The sequence below is a fragment of the Amphiura filiformis genome, chromosome 1, assembly GCF_039555335.1.
Source record: "Amphiura filiformis chromosome 1, Afil_fr2py, whole genome shotgun sequence".
Taxonomy (NCBI): Eukaryota; Metazoa; Echinodermata; class Ophiuroidea; order Amphilepidida; family Amphiuridae; genus Amphiura; species Amphiura filiformis.
The window spans coordinates 73,350,765-73,370,834 of NC_092628.1; the positions used below are offsets into that span (position 1 = coordinate 73,350,765).

The 20,070-nt window shown below is 40.2% G+C and overlaps 1 protein-coding gene across 1 annotated transcript; it reads left to right on the plus strand.

Annotated features, from left to right (window-relative positions):
• Window positions 1-20: 20 nt before the first annotated feature.
• On the plus strand, window positions 21-18,887 carry LOC140152922 (uncharacterized). The gene is made up of 11 exons (XM_072175465.1): window positions 21-186; window positions 688-996; window positions 1,125-1,370; window positions 2,392-2,475; window positions 2,629-2,829; window positions 10,270-10,398; window positions 12,712-13,022; window positions 16,067-16,328; window positions 16,768-16,884; window positions 17,434-17,509; window positions 17,765-18,887. Exons 1-11 carry the CDS (start codon window positions 126-128, stop codon window positions 18,525-18,527), a joined length of 2,559 nt encoding a protein of 852 aa, XP_072031566.1. The 5' UTR covers window positions 21-125; the 3' UTR covers window positions 18,528-18,887.
• Window positions 18,888-20,070: the final 1,183 nt, after the last annotated feature.

Below are 20,070 nucleotides of genomic sequence, written 5' to 3' on the forward strand. Positions count from 1 at the left end.
GCTTCCGGTTTCTGCACAGCTATGCTTTATTGTGGTAGCGTTGGAGCTAAAGTAAGATCACCACATAGTATTACCTTGTAGGTCTATTAGTTGCGTTTGTATGTCTAGTCTTGATTAGTTTCAGAATGATTTTGGTGTTACTTTTGGCAACATTATTCATGGCATCTTTGTCACAGGAGCCACAAGGTAAATGTCAGTAAGAGTAAGGTAGGCCTATTCATGAATATGAAAATATTAACCGGCACTTTTTTAGTTCTATACCGGCGTTTGAACCGTTGTGTCATTTACCCAGTTTCTAACACTAGATGTATTTGAAATCAAATTACTTGTTGCAATCTAATATAATATAGTAAGGTCCTCATAAAACAGTGTTTTCGCAGAGTTTTGAGAACATTCTAACTCTTTCCGAGCCCGGGTTTGGGTGGATGTGTGGGTGGGTGTGGAGGCGGTTGTTTGTTTTGCGCGAGAACTCGACAACAATTATAGGGGAGAGTTTGGCTCAACAATACCACATCCCATTCCAGGTCTACCATGTCTACGAGCTTCTACGCCAAGCTAGCACAACTAACATGACTAAGGGCAATTTCTACACGTCTTTCAGGCGTCTGTAATCTTATATAGTCAAAGTTTTTTACAGAATCTCTCAAACGAATTTCGTGTTTCCTTAATTCCTTCCTTTCTCGGCAGATTGGGACATTCGTTTGGTTAATGGAGACGACGAGTTTCAAGGCCGTCTTGAAATCTTCTACAACCAGAAATGGGGGACTGTATGTGCAGACGAATGGGGTTACATCGAATCCAAGGTTGTCTGTGCTCAGTTAGGGCTACCTTATCAACATGCTGTATTCATAGGAGGTGCATACTTTGGAGAAGGTTCAGGTCCAAGTTTTTTCAAAGATGTGAAATGTCAAACGGGAATTGAGGCACAAATTGCAGAATGTATCTATAGTTTTATTGGTTGCGACCACAGTCAGGATGTCAGCATTATATGCTCAGGTAAGATCCCTTGATGTTAATTTACAACTGAATAATGCGTTTGACAAAAACATGCACAAAATCATAAACTAGTTCATAGTATAGAAAACCACGTGTCCTCATTTCAAGTGTACTTGTTTGTCTTTTAGAGGTATCCAGTGTTCGCCTGGTTGGTCCTGCGCCAAACATAGGCAGGATAGAAGCCTATTACGGTGAAACATGGATACCGGTTTGTCAACGTAGTCAATATGTAGAATGGAATAATGAAGCTGCCAGGGTGGTTTGTAATCAACTAGGCTACGAAGCAGGTGGTGTGATCTATATGGAATTTGCGGAAGGTCTTGGCCTGTCGTCAGTGGTTCCATATACGGTGAACGATGTCGGATGTGATTACTGTAAGTAACGTTTTCACTATGAAATTTTGACAATGAAAATCACACTGATATTTACCTCAACACTGAAAACATGCTGAAAAAAAGTTCAGTGTGAAAAATCACACTGAAAACAAACCCTTTGTTATGCAGCTATTCAAATGAGAATAATGTTCATTTTCACTGAAAACTTGAACCTGGGGCAAATCACACTGTAAATCTACTGAAAAGAATTAACCTCTTGGTAAATCACACTGAAATCGGTCACAACCATGGAAGTGGTAATAACAAGGATTCCTTAATCCCACTGAAACTGATTTAATCACACTGAAATGAGCTGGCCAGTGCTATTGTTATGTAAATTTATCCTTTGAATCATTGCTCATTATAGCAAGTTTCTAAATACTGAAAATACACTGAAATACAATTTCAGAGTTGACTTTCTTTTGTTCTGGTCATTTCAGTGTTGAGGTTTGCTTTTCAGTGCTTTTTTCATTGACAAAATTTCATCATAGTGTAAGCAGTTACATTTATAATGGGAATACTATTAACCAACTCCCTCGTTCTCCTATTCAGGTTGTTGTCAAGTTCCTACAAGAAGATCATTTTAAAACAACAAACAAAACTAAATGCCATAAAGACAATGGGTCTTTTTATCATTATTCTGTCCTAAGGTAACAGGAGCTCTTACATACTGTTATATAAGACGATAATGTCTCCAGCTTCGACATCTTAATTTATTTTTTCAATTTACGTTATTAAGGCCTCTTTATGAATCAAAGATGCAATCATGCATTCTATTGCCATAGTTTGATTATTTATTTATAGTTAAAAACCTTGCATTTACTACTTAGATGAACCATTGCGTTCCAACGTTTTTCAAATTGTTAGTTAGTCAAGACTTCTAAATAATTGTTGTTGATGTTTCCATCAGAGGTTTACTGAGTGTAGGCTTCCATGTAATATGGTATGCATGATTAAAGTGGTCCTGTTTCAGTTACTTCGGCGGTAAAATTCATGTTCCTTATTCTTTCTATCATTACAGCCAGAAATAAACTACAAGCTTGCTTCTACGAAGTGGACACACACAACTGTCAGGATAACTTACAGGCCACTGCACTTTGTTTTCGTAAGTTTCCGAGCTTCTTTCCTATGCATATGATCATTATAATGCAGCGATCTACAGCTCTATAGCATATCATGTTACGACATCATCACTGTAATAAACCATAACCTTAAGCTATTATGGTTATCCTGAACTCAGTTCATTTTTTTCCAACAGCAAATAATGCAATTAATGCAGGTCTTCGACTTGTGAATGGTGACAACTACAACCAGGGTCGTCTTGAAGTATACTACAACGACCAATGGGGAACCGTGTGCGATACATACTGGAGCACAGGTGACGCCAAGGTTGCATGCCGCCAATTGGGATTACCATATGAAGCAGTCGAAGCACTGCATGGTGCTTACTTTGGAACAGGTACAGAATCTTTTAATTTGGGTTTGCAAAGGAGTCAAAACATCATGCCTTCCCTCGCATCGAAAACAGGGTAACCTACAAAGTGGATTTTATTAACAGGTGCATCGTTCTCTTCAAATTGACATCGTTCCAGATAACCTGTGCTATCTTGCTTTCAATTTTTAAGTTTATCATAAAGTTTAGATTAGATTATAGTTGGGGTAAGTAAGGGTAGGGTAACATAAACTGCTCAAAAAAGTTTGGAAACTTTCCAAAACGGCTAGTAGCCTATATATCAGAAATATTTGAAATCTATTTCCATATTGTTTCATATCAATCATTGTTCTTTCCTGTCAAAAATTACACCAAATTGTGACCATAACTTATTCCATGGTTGAGTAACTGTCTTTGAAAGACAAGGTCTCAAACAAAATGTGCAAATCTGCCATTGTCTGCGACATTTGCATCAGTAAATATGAGTAAGGAAAATCACACTGTTTCATTAAGCAATCACTTACCTAAAATCCGTAATGGGCATCTTCTTTTCATGCTTCTTATCAACCTGGCCACATGCTCCCGAGGGTGGCATTCCACTCTTCAAGCAAGATCTGTCTTGAACCAGCCAAGGTGGGTTGAGGAAGCTGGATGGCTGAGTGAGAATGTGGAGAAGACGTGGCGAACGTATTGCAGATTGCTGCAATGACAAAGTAACAGCCTAAGGTGGTGGAAGCGTGATGATATGGCGGGAATTTCGATGACATGAAAGACCAGATTGGTAGTAGTCAACGGAAATCTCAATGCAATCAACTATGGAGCTGACATTCTTCAGCCAGTCGCAGTCCCATTTCTGCAAAACCTTGGACCGAACGCTGTTCTACAGGACTTACAACACAGGGCAAGAGTTGTAAATGACTTTCTGCAAGAAGAAGGAATTCAACGAATTGAGTGACCAGCCAATAGCCCGGACTTGAATCCTACAGAACATCTCTGGGACAAACTTGGTTTGGCTGAGCGCACTAGAGTGACAAATCAATCCAACTTGGCTGGCTTAAAACAGATCTTGCTTGAAGAGTGGATTACCATCCCTCAGGAGCATATATCCAGGTTGATAAGAAGCATGCTGTTGTGAACGCACATGGGTTCTCTACTTGTTAATGATTTTAGGTAAATGGTGATTGTTTTACTGAAACTGTGATATTCCTTACTTATATCTACTGATGTAAATGGCGCAGACAATGGCATATATGGCACATTTCATTTCTTTTTTCTTACAGGTTCTTAAGTTAGGCGTGCAGCCTAACTTATTTTTTTTCTTGCTGTTTATGTCAGGCGGATTTATCCGCCTGATATACTGTGAAGCTCTCAAATCTTTTTCTTTCTTTCTTCTTTAGTAGAACCAAAAATTGCTACTAGTGCCAGACGCTTGCACCAATTTTGACCAATCTTGGACACAAGAAGCACTGACCCAAGCTTAATATAACTTCTACACGGATAGGGGTCAAAGGTCACTTAAGGGTTATTAGGGGTCATTTTGTGAAAATCTTAAAAATGCTACTGCTCCTTTGAATGACATGCTATGACCACCAAACATGGTCAACAAGAACCGCTGGCCCAAGCTTCAATTAAGTTGTACCACAGATTGAGGTCAAAGTTCATGTAAGGCTTAATAGGGGTCATTTTGTGAAAATATTTGCGTGAAATGTAATGAAGCAGCTATCATTAGAGGCAGAAATTTGGCAGATATACCTTGTGCAGGGAGACAGCTATTTGATAACAAGAGATAAGCATATAGATTTGTTGCATGCTTGGGCATGTCTACTGGTGTGGTTTTAAGTTTCCAGGAAAATTAAAAGTAAATAAAGTAAATATTGTGCTGCTATTTTGATAATAAAAGTTGTTAGGTTTGGAAATCATGCAAAGGTCATGTGAGGTCAAAGGTCAGGTCAAATTTAAAGTTGCTCCGATCGGGCTGTAACTTGGGGAAAATGATCCCTGACACTTGGGGAGTATGAAACCACAAAGGTCATGTGAGGTCAAAGGTCAGGTCAAATTAGAAGTTGCTCTGATTGGGCTGTATAACTCGGGGGAAATGATCCTTGACTCTTGGGGAGTATGAAATCACAAAGGTCATGTGAGGTCAAAGGTCAGGTCAAATTTGAAGGTGCTCCGATCAGGCTGTAACTTGGGGACAATGATCCCTGACACTTGGGGAGTATAAAACTGCAAAAGTCATCTGAGGTCAAAGGTCAGGTCAAATTTAAAGTTGCTCCGATTGGTCTCTAACTCAGGAAAACAATCCCTGACACTTCAGGAGTATAAACGTGCATAGGTCATACAAGGTCAAAGGTCAGGTCAAATTTAAAGTTGCTCCCATTGGGCTGTAACTCGGGGGGGGGGGAATGATCCCTGACACTTGAGGATTATGTAACTGCAATGGTCATCCGAGGTCAAAGGTCAGGTCAAGTGAAATATTGCTCTGATCAGACTGTAACAGCTTGCGGAAAATGATCCCTGAGTATGAAACTGTAAAGGTCATCCGAGATTACAGGTCAGGAAAGTTCAAATGATATCAAATGTTAAAATAGGCCCGATTGGGCTTAAACGGGATGCAAATTACCCTTGATTTGAGAGAGCATGAGTAGTCAACTCAAGTATACCCGAGGTCAAAGGTCAAATGAGGTCAATCGGAAGTCACCGCCTGACATTCGTGGCTCGTGAGCCACAGTAGCTCTAGTTGTTTCTTTCTTTCTTTCTTTCTTTCTCACAATTGACTACTAGTGCTACATCCGTGATCGGATGTGGACCAAACGCACAGCCAAGCCGTATTGGGTAAGTGGCTACAAAAGTCTTAAAATGTTTTAATATCGGAGGTCATCCAGGGGTCACAGGGGTCAAAATGGTCATTTTTGCCTCATATGTGCCGCACCCCCATTATAATTAGGGGCAAAACATGGAGACATCTAGTCTAGTGTTTTGATAAACAAGCAATGGTTCTGCTGTCTGTGCTTCAAAACGTGTAAAACTTTGTCTGGATTCGTCTATTGCCAGGTGGTGAGTGCCGTGCATTCTCTAAATTCAGTATATTTCCATCGTCAACCGTGTGGAAAAAGTCATACGGCCGGGCGGTTTCACAAGTTGCCGGCTCTATCATACCAGTCGCTGCCTGGCTATTGCAGCTGCAATCCATACATCAAAACGTGTAAATTGTGGCTATTCCAACTGCAATCCATACACCCTTCATGCAAGACATGACTGGAATCGTCTACACAGGGAGTGAATATTACAAATGGAGTCACCCATTGAGGTAGGCCCATTCGAAATTCACACGCCCTGTGTGGGAGATTAAGATAATGTCTTCCGGAGAGGTTGTATGAATTTCAACTGGAACAGCCCAGTTGGGGTGTATGAAACCCCAAGTGGGCGATTCACACGAAACAAACTGAGGTATGTTCAGATGCCAATTTTGTTACATATCTTGAGTGTAACTTGTGATGTGATGCCTGTATGCTAGATATAAACAGCTACATCATTTCCACTGATGGCTATAGGGTGTGTGTGTGTGTGTGGGGGGTGATATCTTGGCTAAAACTGCATCACGCCTTCCCATGATGCATTTATGAAAATCAATAATCCGACTATATAGTTTCTACAGATGACGCAATAATGGTGAATAAGGGGGTGAGGGGTAAGTAAAATGTTGAAATATGACCGCATTAAACCACAAAGGTCATGTGAGGTCAAAGGTCAGGTCAAATTACAAGTTGCTCCGATTGGGCTGTAACTCGGGGAAAATGATCCCTGACACTTAGGGAGTATAAAACCACAAAGGTCAAGTGAGGTCAAAGGTCAGGTCAAATTTGAAGTTGCTCCAATTAGGCTGTAAGTCGGGGAAAATGATCCCTGACACTTTGGGAGTATAAAACCACAAAGGTCATGTGAGGTCAAAGGTCAGGTCAGATTTAAAGTTGCTCCAATTGGGCTGTAAGTCGGGGGAAATGATCCCTGACACGTGGGGAGTATAAAACCACAAAGGTCAAGTGAGGTCAAAGGTCAGGTCAAATTTGAAGTTGCTCCAATGAGGCTGTAAGTCGGGGAAAATGATCCCTGACACTTTGAGAGTATAAAACCACAAAGGTCATGTGAGGTCAAAGGTCAGGTCAAATTACAAGTTGCTCTGATTGGGCTGTAACTCGGGGAAAATGATCCCTGACACTTGGGGAGTATGAAACCGCAAAGGTCATGTGAGGTCAAAGGTCAGGTCAAATTACAAGTTGCTCTGATTGGGCTGTAACTGGGGAAAATGATCCCTGACACTTAGGGAGTATAAAACCACAAAGGTCATGTGAGGTCAAAGGTCAGGTCAAATTTGAAGTTGCTCCAATGAGGCTGTAAGTCGGGGAAAATGATCCCTGACACTTTGAGAGTATAAAACCACAAAGGTCATGTGAGGTCAAAGGTCAGGTCAAATTACAAGTTGCTCCGATTGGGCTGTAACTCGGGGAAAATGATCCCTGACACTTGGGGAGTATGAAACCGCAAAGGTCATGTGAGGTCAAAGGTCAGGTCAAATTACAAGTTGCTCCGATTGGGCTGTAACTCGGGGAAAATGATCCCTGACACTTAGGGAGTATAAAACCACAAAGGTCATGTGAGGTCAAAGGTCAGGTCAAATTTAAAGTTGCTCCAATTAGGCTGTAAGTCGGGGAAAATGATCCCTGGCACTTTGGGAGTATAAAACCACAAAGGTCATGTGAGGTCAAAGGTCAGGTCAAATTTAAAGTTGCTCCAATTGGGCTGTAAGTCGGGGGAAATGATCCCTGACACGTGGGGAGTATAAAACCACAAAGGTCAAGTGAGGTCAAAGGTCAGGTCAAATTTGAAGCTGCTCCAATTAGGCTGTAAGTCGGGGAAAATGATCCCTGACACTTGGGGAGTATAAAACCACAAAGGTCATGTGAGGTCAAAGGTCAGGGCAAATTTGAAGTTGCTCCAATTGGGCTGTAAGTCGGGGGAAATGATCCCTGACACTTGGGGAGTATAAAACCACAACGGTCATGTGAGGTCAAAGGTCAGGGCAAATTTGAAGTTGCTCCAATTGGGCTGTAAGTCGGGAGAGAAATGATCCCTGGGAAGTATTAAACCGCAAAGGTCATTCGAGGTCAAAGGTCAGGTCAAATTTAAAGTTGCTCTGATTGGGCTGCAATTCGGGGAGAATGATCCCTGACACTTGGGGAGTATGAAACCGCAAAGGTCATGTGAGGTCAAAGGTCAGGTCAAATTTAAAGTTGCTCCGATCAGGCTGCAACTTGCGGCAAATGATCCCTAACACTTGGGGAGTGTAAAACCGAAAAGGTCATCCGAGGTCAAATTTAACGTTGCTCAGAATATGAAACCGAAAAGGTCAACCGAAGACAAAGGTCGGGTCAAATTTAACGTTGCACAGTATTGCTGCGTGATGATGTCATCACAGTCATACGCCTAACTTACCTCGTGCCCTTGCAAAGGGCACAGTTGCTCTAGTTTCTTCTTTCTTTCTTTCTGCCGACCACTACATTTGCTCTAGCACTTACATGCTTGCACCGATTTTGACCTAACTTGGTCACAACCATCATTGACCATGCCCCTACATGTCATATCAAACTCGTGGGGTCAAAGGTCACGCAGGGGTCATAGGGGTCAGAAACGTGATTTCAACTCAAAATGCTTCTTCTCTCACAGATTACGTAGGACCGTGACACCACTTGCACACATGCATTGTTATTATCCAGTGTCTATGGGGTCCTCACAGATTTGGGGTCAAAGGTCATTAAGTGGTCACTTCCGGTATAAAACGAAAAACCTTCGAAATTTTTTATTTGCTAAGAAAAACATAGGACAGTAACGGTATGTTCACACATAAATTGCAGTTACCCTGTGTATATATGGAATTTTTTTATTTAGGGTCAAAGGTCATTAAGGGGCCACTTCCGGTATAAAACGAAATACCTTTAAAATGCTTCTTCTCCCACAAATTACGTAGGACAGTGACACCACTTGCACACATGCATTGTTATTACCCAGTGTTTATGGGGTCCTCACAGATTTGGGGTCAAAGGTCATTAAGGGGTCACTTCCGGTATAAAACGAAAAACCTTCAAAATGTCCCTTCTGCCACAAGTAACATAGCAAAATGGTTCCACGTGCACCCATGCATTGACATTGGCCAATGTCTATCGGCATTTTCATATATTTTGGGGTCAAATGTCATTAGGGGTCACAACACGGCTGTGTTCGTGGGTTAGACCACAGCTAATTCTTCTTTCTTCTTTCTGCCGACCACTTCATTTGCTCTAGCACTTACATGCTTACACCGATTTTGACCTAACTTGGTCATAACCATCATTGACCATGCCCCTACATGTCATATGAAACTCGTGGGGTCAAAGGTCACGCAGGGGTCATAGGGGTCAAAAACGTGATTTCAACTCAAAATGCTTCTTCTCTCACAAATTACATAGGACGGTGACACCACTTGCACACATGAATTGTTATTATCCCGTGTCTATGGGGTCCTCACAGATTTGGGGTCAAAGGTCATTAAAGGGTCACTTCCGGTATAAAACGAAAAATCTTCAAAAATTTTATTTGCTAAGAAAAACATAGGACAGTAACGGTATGTTCACACATAAATTGTAGTTACCCTGTGTATATGTGGTATTTTTTTTTATTTAGGGTCAAAGGTCATTAAGGGCCACTTCCGGTATAAAACTAAAATACCTTTTAAAATGCTTCTTCTCCCACAAATTACGTAGGACAGTGACACCACTTGCACACATGCATTGTTATTACCCAGTGTCTATGGGGTCCTCACAGATTTGGGGTCAAAGGTCATTAAGGGGTCACTTCCGGTATAAAACGAAAAACCTTCAAAATTTTTTATTTGCTAAAAAAACAGGACAGTAACGATATGTTCACACATGAATTGTGGTTACCCAATTCATATGTGGTATTTTTTTATTTTGGGTCAAAGGTCATTGAGGGGTTACTTCCGGTCTGAGACGAAAACCTTCAAAATGCCCCTTCTGCCACAAATAACATAGCAAAGTGGTGCCACGTGCACCCATACATTGACATTAGCCACTGTCTATGGGCGTTTTTATATATTTTGGGGTCAAAGGTCATTAAGGGGTCACAACACGGCTGTGTTCGTGGTCTTAGACCACAGCTAATTGTTTTTGTGGTCACAAATTTGGTGTCATTTTTGACAGGAGAGAACAATATTTGTATTGATATGAAATAGGTTTCAAATATTTGTAAAGTTTCCAAACTTTTTTTGAGGAGTTAAATTATACAATTATTCCTAATGTTTGATATTACTAATTACAAATGTTGTTTACTTCTAAGGTTCAGATATCACATTTTGAATAACATTTTGGATAAACATGATAAACGCTGGGTGTCAAACTTATTTTCTTCCATCAGGTTCTGGACCTGTTTGGTTAGATGGACTTGAATGCGACGGGAATGAAGATGAGATGTCTGCTTGCAAACATCGAGGATGGGGAGGACATGACTGTGGACATCAACGTGATGCTGGACTTATTTGCTCTGGTAAGGATGATTCTCATCGGGCTATTCCATTTAAAATCCACACTACCCCTGTGGAAGAACTTGGAAACATCTTCTACAGAGGGAGTATGAATTTCAAATGAAATTAGCGCATCAACCAATTTGAAACACAGTCTCCTTCTGTAAAAGATTTATGATGCATCTTTCACGTATGATGTATGAAATTCAAATGAAGATGCATAATGTGCTCATTCCATTTGAAATTCATACTCGCTCTGTGTAAGATATTCCAAAATCTTCCACAGGGGTAGTGTGGATTTTAAATGGAATAGCCCATTGTAAAGATATAAGAATTGAAATAATGAATTAGGCGACGGGAAGGGAAGGAAAAAAGAGGAAATAAAGAAAGAAGTTGTTTAGGTCTGGGTGGGATTCGAACAGAGACCCTGAGCATGCCAACCACTAGGTTTGCAACACTTTGTCACAGGTCTTGCACTGGCCTGGCCAGTGAAAGCGTGCCTATATATCACTTAGGGTGATTGCGTTATCACATCACATGGGATGCACCAGGAAGTTTCTCATCTTCTCTGGATGCGCGCACAATAGTGCATATACCAAGTAGTATTTTGTAGTACCTGGTAGTGTTAGGGTTAATGAAATCCCAGGAATAAAATATTAACATGAATCAATGACAGAATTAGGCCATAACTTAACTTTGCTTAAAACATATCCATGGCAATCGTTAAATGTCATTTAAACTTTTAAAAAAATGTAAAATATACCAGAAAAATGTGACACAATTGGACTCTAAATGCCTTTTGGCAACAAACTCTTCATTCCTTTGAACAAGTTCATAAGGAATGTAGATTTCAACTGTAAATTTTGTTCATTTTGAACAATTCCTAAGAAAAAAACGTTTTTGACTCACGTTTTAGTGACGTTTCACCTCTACACTAGTGGCTTCATCTTTAAGTAGTGGTGAAACGTCACTAAAACGGGAGTCAAAAACTTCATTTTTTCTTAGGAATTGTTCAAACTGAACAAAATTTACAGAACAAACTCTTCATATTTTCAGCTTGTTTTTGTCTAGAACAAATGCCACTATTTACTAATTGTGCTAATATTCACAAATAAAAATGAAATTTGCGAACAGATTGGGTATTTTTGCAGGTTATATTTCAAGATAAATAATGTACATGTGTATATATCATGTCATTTAGTCATAAACTAGGCGGTTACCCGTATTTGGCGGTTCTCGGCTGTCGCGATTACCTGGCTGATGGTGACTGTACCCACCAAGTTTTATGCCCATAGGACAGTTTTCACTAATTTGACCTCAGATGACCCCTTGTGACCTCGAAATGACCTTCCAAAATTTGGCTCTAAATGTTGACTGTACCCACCACATTTCATGCCCATACAACAGTTTTAGTAATTTGACCTTGGATGACCCCAAAATGACCGGGGCCCAAAAATTTGACTCTAAAAGTTGACTGTACCCACCAAGTTTCATGCCCATTCGACATTTTTTAATATTTTGACCTCAGATGACCCCTGGGTGACCCTAGATGACCCCAAAATGACCGTCCAAAAATTTGACTCTAAAAGTTGACTGTACCCACCAAGTTTCATGACCATACGACAGTTTTTACTAATTTGACCTCAGATGACCCCTGGATGACCTCGGGTGATCTTGGCCCACTTACCGAAACAAACTTGTTCTGTCTGAGGTCCAGATGCACCCACCCACCAAATTTGAGGAACGTGCGACCCCTAGTCTCCGAGAAAATAGGCAGAAAACAGTTTTTACTAATTTGACCTCAGATGACCCCTGGGTGACCTTGACCCACAAACCAATACAAACTTGTTCCGTCTTAGGTCAAGATGCACCTACCCACCAAGTTGCATGCTCATATGACAGTTTTTACTAATTTGACCCATAGATGACCTCTGGTGACCTTGACCCACTAACCAATACAAACTTGTTCTGTCTCGGGTCAAGACGCACCCACCCGTCAAGTTTGAGGAACGTGCGACCCCCAGTCTCTGAGAAAAACAGTTCTTACTAATTTGACCCCTAGATGACCTAGGGTGACCTTGACCCACTAACCAATACAAACTTGATCTGTCTGGGGTCAAGCTGCACCCACCCACCAAGTTTGAGGAACGTGCGACCCCTAATCTCCGAGAAAATAGGCGGACAGACACACAGATAGACAGACAGAGAGACAGATAGACAGATAGACAGATAGACGATGCGTATTATTATATAGATACATTGTACCTTAATGATCTAATGTCATTTTTGTTTCTTTGTACTATTTTTATGATTTAAATGATATCATGTGATACCAGGATGCAGTAAAACTGATAATCTTGGTCTGGAATCAGGAGCAATCAAAGACAAACAAATCAAATCGTCATCGGAATACAGCGGCTATGAGGCCTACAAAGGTCGCCTGGGAAATTCCGGTTATTGGACAGCAGAAGATTCAGTCCCGGATCCTTGGATTCAGGTAGAATTTGCAACTGCAGTAACAATGACGAAGGTCCTCATCCAGGGAAGTGGCAATTCCTATTTCAATGCATGGGTTACCGAAGTTGAAATCCAAACAGGGTATAGCGAAGAAACACTGACTTACATTGAGGAAGACGATAAGCCAATGGTGAGTTTACCAGCTGCATTTGATGTCAAGATTATATGGCAATGGGTCAATTGGCATTTAGTTCGAAAGTGTATAGGGTTTGTCCACATTAATAAGTTTTACTTTTTAAGAGGTGCTTTAGGGATGCATCCGGACAGTGACATGTTTCGGACAGAAGGAAACACATGACAAATTAGCACAGAAAAGCTCATGTAGCATGCCTTCTGGCATTATATTTATCTTGAATTTTTAAAAAATTCATTGCTGAAATAAAACACTTTCTCACCCCTGAAGTCAGACAAGTGTTTATTTGGGAATGGGCTGTAGCCTATTTTGTTGTCTTCTATAAATACTACACTAAGCCAAAAAAGAAACTTATAATTTTTCACAAGGTCGTATCTTAAAATCCTGTCCATCAAAATTAACCAAAATTACACACAGTATTGCCTCAATACTCTACCCTAAACACATGTCATTACTCAAGCAGTTGTCCAACTGACACAATAGCAAAATGCACTGATATGGAACAGCTTCCTGGACCACATTCACAGCCCTATTGGCACCCAACAAACGAAATCTGTGAGAACGGCATCTTGAATCACCAGGATCATCATGTCAAATGTCCAAACAAAATAATGAAGTCCATTAGTAACGGGTATGTCCACCGTGCGCTTGCACGCATGCTGTGCACCTGCTTCTCATGCTTCCAACCAAGTTCCTGATGATATCCTGGGGAAGATTGCCCCATGCTTCTCGTTACTAAAGGACTTCATTATTTGTTTGGACATGTGACATAATGATCCTGGTAAGTTTGTTATCTATGCCCGTGTAACGGGGCATAGATATTGTTTTTGTTGTGTTTAGTCTTCGGCTTCTCCTTCTTCTCCTTCTCCTTCTCAAGATCAGTCCTTTGCACCCCTCTAGCTCAGGTACTAAAGTAGCCCCTGGGCCCATACTTGGTACAATGATGGCCCATGACCCCTAGATACATCCTAGGGTACCCCGACCCCAAAGGTCAAAGGTCATGGGCTACAGGGGGCAATATGTGTAAAATTTCAAACAGCTCTAGCTCAACTACTATAGCGCCCTCAGGGTTCATACTTGGTACAATGATGGCCTATGACCCTAGAAGTATGCTATGCTAGCCGCAACCCCAGAGGTCAAAGTTCATATGCTTTAAAAAGCAAAATAGGTACGACCGGTTAACACAGTGTATCGCAATAGGTAGCATTTTGGTAGCTACCTGTATTTGCAATGATGAAGGCTTCAAATATACGTCAAGACGTACAATGGGGTTAAGAGGTTAACTGCTTAAAGGGACACAATGTTTTGGGATTAAAGGGGTATTCTCCAGTCTGGTGGTGTTTCAGAGAGAGTGAGGGTCTGATGGAGTATAAGAGAGAGTGATGGCTTGGTGGGGTATTAGAGAGAGTTTGGGCCAGCCTGGTGGTGTTTTAGAGCGAGTGAGTGTCTGGTGGATTATAAGAGAGAGTGAGGGTCTGGTGAGGTATTAGAGAGAGTGTGCGCCAATCTGGGGGTGTTTTAGAGCTAGTGAGTGTCTGGTGGAGTATAAGAGAGAGTGATGGCTGGGTGGGGTATTAGAGAGAGTTGGGGTCAGCCTGGTGGTGTTTTAGAGCGAGTGAGTGTCTGGTGGAGTATAAGAGAGAGTGAAGGCTTGGTGGGGTATTAGAGAGAGTATGGGTCAGCCTGTTGGTGTTTTAGAGCGAGTGAGTGTCTGGTGGAGTATAAGAGAGAGTGATGGCTGGGTGGGGTATTAGAGAGAGTTTGGGTCAGCCTGGTGGTGTTTTAGAGCGAGTGAGTGTCTGGTGGCGTATAAGAGAGAGTGAGGGTCTGGTGGGGTATTAGAGAGAGTTTGGGTCAGCCTGGTGGTGTTTTAGAGCGAGTGAGCGTCTGGTGGAGTATAAGAGAGAGGGTCTGGTGGGGTATTAGAGAGAATGTGGTCCAGTCTGGTGGTGTTTTAGAGAGATTGATGGTCTGATGAGGTATAAGAGAGAGTGAAGGCTTGGTAGGGTATTAGAGAGAGTATGGATCAGCCTGGTGGTGTTTTAGAGAGAGTGAGTGTATAGTGGAGTACAAGAGAGAGTGAAGGCTTAGTGGGGCATTAGAGAGAGTATGGGTCAGCCTGTTGGTGTTTTAGAGCGTGTGAGTGTCTGGTGGAGTATTAGAGAGAGTGGGGGTCTGGTGGGGCATTAGAGAGAGTATGGGTCAGCCTGATGGTGTTTTAGAGCGAGTGAGTGTCTGGTGGAGTATAAGAGAGAGTGCGGGTCTGGTGGGGTATTAGAGAGAGTGTGGTCCAGTCTGGTGGTGTTTTAGAGCGAGTGAGTGTCTGGTGGAGTATAAGAGAGTGATGGTCTGGTGGGGTGTTAGAGAGAGTGTGGGCCACGGGCATAGATATTCGTGTTTGGTCAAACACAACTGTGGTTTCTAGTTTTGACTCTCTTTAATGTTTTTAACTTAATGTTGTTAAAATTGGTTGCTGTGACCTGTGATTCAAGATGCCATTCTCACAGATTTCTTTTGCTGGGTGCCAATAGGGCTGTGAATGTGGTCCAGGAAGTTGTCCCATATCAGTGCATTTTGCTGTTGTGTCAGTTGGTCAACTGATTGGCTACTGACATGTGTTTAGAGTAGAGTATTGAGGCAATCCTGCGTGTAATTTTGGTTAATTTTGATGGACAGGATTTTAAGATATGGCCTGGTGAAAAATTATAAGTTTCTTTTTTGGCTTAGTGTAGTATACAAAAGTGATAATAATGTGTTAGATAGTCTAAAGAAAATCTTCCTAATTTTCATCAAACAGACAACAAATGTGTATATAAAACTAGACTGAGGAGCAATGCTATCATGCGTGGCTACTGTACATTCGAAATGTGATAAAGCTAATTGGCTATACATGTAATTGCCAATTCATATTCCATGGGTTGCTGCTATTTTTTTAATCTAGTTTTCTTCAGTTAAATACAAAAACGCAGAGTAAGTTTAACTCTACAGTACATTACTACCTCAGCTAAACTGTTGTGTGCTTGTTCAATTATATTTCCCAGAAACTTACTGCAAACATAGATATAGATTCAGTGGTAGAACTCCCATTACCAGTTCCAATTACTGCACGCTTTCTACGAATCAATCCAGTAAAATGTACGGAGTATTGCGCTCTGCGATTTGATGTGGTTGGATGTATAGCACTGAATGAGTGTGATGATGAAAATGGTCCTTGCGATGTTCATGCAATCTGCAGTGATTTAGACGATGGATTTAAATGCATATGTAAACCAGGATTTGTTGGCAATGGCTTCTTATGTACAGGTATGTTGACCCACCTGACAGCAATGACCTTCTGCATTGACCATTTGCAAAATAGTTGTCTCCTGTGAATAGATTCAAGAGTCAATACGTGCAGAATTTGAAACAAAAAAATCACTAAATACAACTTGAACATTACCATAAACACTCCTGAAATCAGCGTTCGAAATTTTGGTTGTCCGGTTGCCCAGGACAACTAAAAAAGTGGCTGGACAGCCAAAAATACTGATTCGGTTGTCCGCCGGACAACCATAAATCTGTAGCCAAAATGGACCTTTGTACATACGGACAACCAAAAACTTAGACGGACAACCATTTATTTTTCCTTAATTCGAACACTGCCTGAAATATTACGTTTCTTTAAAAAAAATTTAACGAGAAATGAGCCTGCAAATGGCCAAATTGTTATCCATTTGGTACTAATATTTTATATAATTTCCAGAAATTCTCTCTAGCACCAACCACCCAAGAATGGAGGGGACACAGGACACAACAAAGATATCAATACCTACCAAATTTGCACCAGATATCAGTATTGATACCAGCACAAACAACACAGGTAAGGCCAATATACTATTTAGTGCCATGCAGCACTGCTTGCAGTCGACCGATAGCCGGGGTCCAATTTGAAACTTGCAGCGCAAATTTCAAGCAGTAAGCGTATCAAGTAAGTTGCAACACAACTATGAAGTATACTTCATGATCATTTCGAACTCGGTCAACCATTATTATCACAAGTACCGTATTTATTCCATTAATTCTTGTTTTCGCCACTTGATCAAGTTTTAGCTATATGACCAAATTCAATGAGTTCTATATAATACTAATTCTATATAATAACCTGACATAGATTTCAACTATATTCAAAAAATTAAACAACAACAACTATTGTTCTCCTTGTCTTTTGATAGTGGATATGTATTAATATTTCATTATTGAATTGTACATAATATGTATCACAGTCATCTTTTCATGTCTTGTATGCCCAATGCGCATTGAGATTCCTTGTGATAAAAAATGTGTGTCTTTAAATATTATTATTAATATTATACAACTGATTTACCAAATTACTGTATGTTTTTTTCTTATTTGTTGAAATACTATACAGCTGCCATTGCTGGAGGATTGGTAGGAGGCATAGTGCTCACCATTCTAATTTTGTTCCTGCTTTGGTTCGTTTTCAGGTAATATCACATAGAACTATATAGTTAATTTTAGCAAAACATCTAGTAAATCTAGAAATTCAAACATTTCACAACATCCACTTCCAAACACCTGATGACAATGAAATGTATGTCTCAAATACTCCAAATACTCCCTGGGAAATGTGCTAGCTTTCAAATAAGCCTTGTAAAACCTTTACAAACACTAATAAGCGCATGGCTGTTGATCACTACATAAATGTCCTTTTCATTTTTCTCCATGTCATCGATATATAGAAATCAAAGAATGTCTAAAGCTACTGCATTGGAGTTGCCTGATCCACAGAACAACCAGTTATCACCACTAGACACACAAGCAGAGACACCTATTGGAAACATCTACCAAGGGATTCAAGACCAACCTAATGAATATGCAGAAGCAGATTTTAGCCAAGATCAGCATAATCCAACTAATGGATATGCACATTTGAGTGATAATACCTATGCATGCCCAGATCAAAACCAGGCAATTCCAGAAGATAATCCAAATACTATTGAATACCCCTATGCAGATATAGACCATGGACATGCTAATAGTTCCAATTTTGATGAATATGCACGCGTAAATAAAACTAAAATTCAGGTAGAATCGATTCAAAGCAATCCGGATTCAACAAACCACACTCTGCCAAAACAAGACCAGTGTAATCCACTCCAAAATAATCCATGTGAAAGTGAATACTACACTTATGTTGACACACCACCAGGTAGTAGCAATCAATCATCTGGACAACCACTGACAACTTCTCAAGAAGGCTGGATGGACAATACCATCTATTCATCTTCCACTGATGATGAAACACCAACTGCCCAAACAACATCTTCTCATGTTACCATGGCAGCTGAGCCTGTAGCCATAGTTACCCAAAACAATGAAGGTTGGATAGACAATACTCTGTATGCAACTTCAGGAGGCAGTGAAGATGTCCAGCAAGATCCTTCTACACATGTGCAACATGAAGAAGAGGGATGGGTGGATAATTCTATTTATGATGTATAATAGGTGCAGCAGCAATGCAAGATCAGAGCTTAGAAGAGCAATCTGATAACACATCCGTTTCAAATAACAAAGAGTGATGATTTTACATGTATCAGGTTTGAGTTGGCCTATTTGGTATAGAAAAATAGCTTGTCACTTAATATGATGATGGCAATCCTATTAATACTGTGCTACTAGTTATAGGTCTGACTCGCAACTTATATCAGCACAACCAATGTGCATAAAAAATGTATCATAGGCAGATATACATAATTAGATGGGTTTAAGTGTTTTGTGGTGGATATGTCTTGTCATAGATGTATGGGTTTACCAATCAATTGCCATGAAGCCTTCAAGAGAGTGATTCACCACCGACTTTTTAGCAATAATTCATCTCATTCAGTTTGTTACTCAATTGCATGGTTTGGTCATGTAATAAACTAAATTTTACAAGAGACATACAGTTTATGAAGTGTCTTGGGCAACCACCTCAGAAGTTTTATGTGGTGGCCCAAACCACTTAGGGCACCCATATTTGACGAGTTGCATTACTGCGAAGCACAGCCATCTTCTGTAATGGTGCACACTACACTCACTGCATGAATCGGTGACTCTTGTAATTAGCAAAAAGGGCATCAGTTATTTAAATGTCTGCTTAAGTAGCAACAAGTCAAAAATATTAACAGAGCTAAAACCAAATACTTAAAGATTTTCTATTATTAATACATTGACTTTATTTCAGTGTATAAATTATTGTATATCAAATTACAAAACTAAAGTTTACAAACATACTAGTCCCTGAGAGAATGAATGAAAGATCCTAACATGAACTATCATGATGCTTGTTCTACTAAAAAGTGTTATTAGTTGAAGTGAAGTATAAAGTCTACAGATATATAACACTTGTTGACCCTGATATAAACCATTTTCATTAAAAAAAATGTGTTGCAGTGTTAAAAATCTATCTCAATCCAAATTACAAATGCAATCAATTACATTATTTTGCTTAAACAAGTTATCATGATTATAAAGAAACAAAAATAAGCTTGTTCCCATATGTGATACTATTAATCCACTCCGGCCAAAGGCAGCCATGTTGAAAATTAAGTTATGGACATCTACCAGGTAAGGAAGCATACTATAGCCCAAATCCGTACATCCCCACATATAAGTTATCACAGTGCCAATTTGCTGATGTATTTTCTTGTTTTGTTTTGACTATCAATTTCCCAAGATACCTTTTGTTAGAGTAGATCAGATTATGTCACATAATTTACTACATTTGCTGCATTTAGTGCAGAGAGTTAAATGTGCAATAGCTCCTTCTTGTTAGAGATCAGTTTTCAGATATTTAACTCGAGCATATTTTGTTACCAGGGAGCATGTTAAGAACCACTCTCCCATACCTGACATCTTAAGCAGGTATATAAAATTTAAGAACTCAAGGTAACTATTACAGATTAAACCATCCATACACTCTAACATGATAATTAAAACAGTAGGGTTGCACACCTTCAGCATTTTTGATGTGGATAATAGGCACCACAAGTTATGGCTATGCCTA

Coding starts and splice junctions, on each gene's coding strand:
- LOC140152922 (XM_072175465.1), top strand. CDS start 126: ATGATTTTGGTGTTACTTTTGGCAACATTATTCATGGCATCTTTGTCA. Junction 10,399..12,711: donor TGCTGGACTTATTTGCTCTG/GTAAGGATGATT, acceptor ATGTGATACCAG/GATGCAGTAAAACTGATAAT. Junction 13,023..16,066: donor AGGAAGACGATAAGCCAATG/GTGAGTTTACCA, acceptor TATATTTCCCAG/AAACTTACTGCAAACATAGA.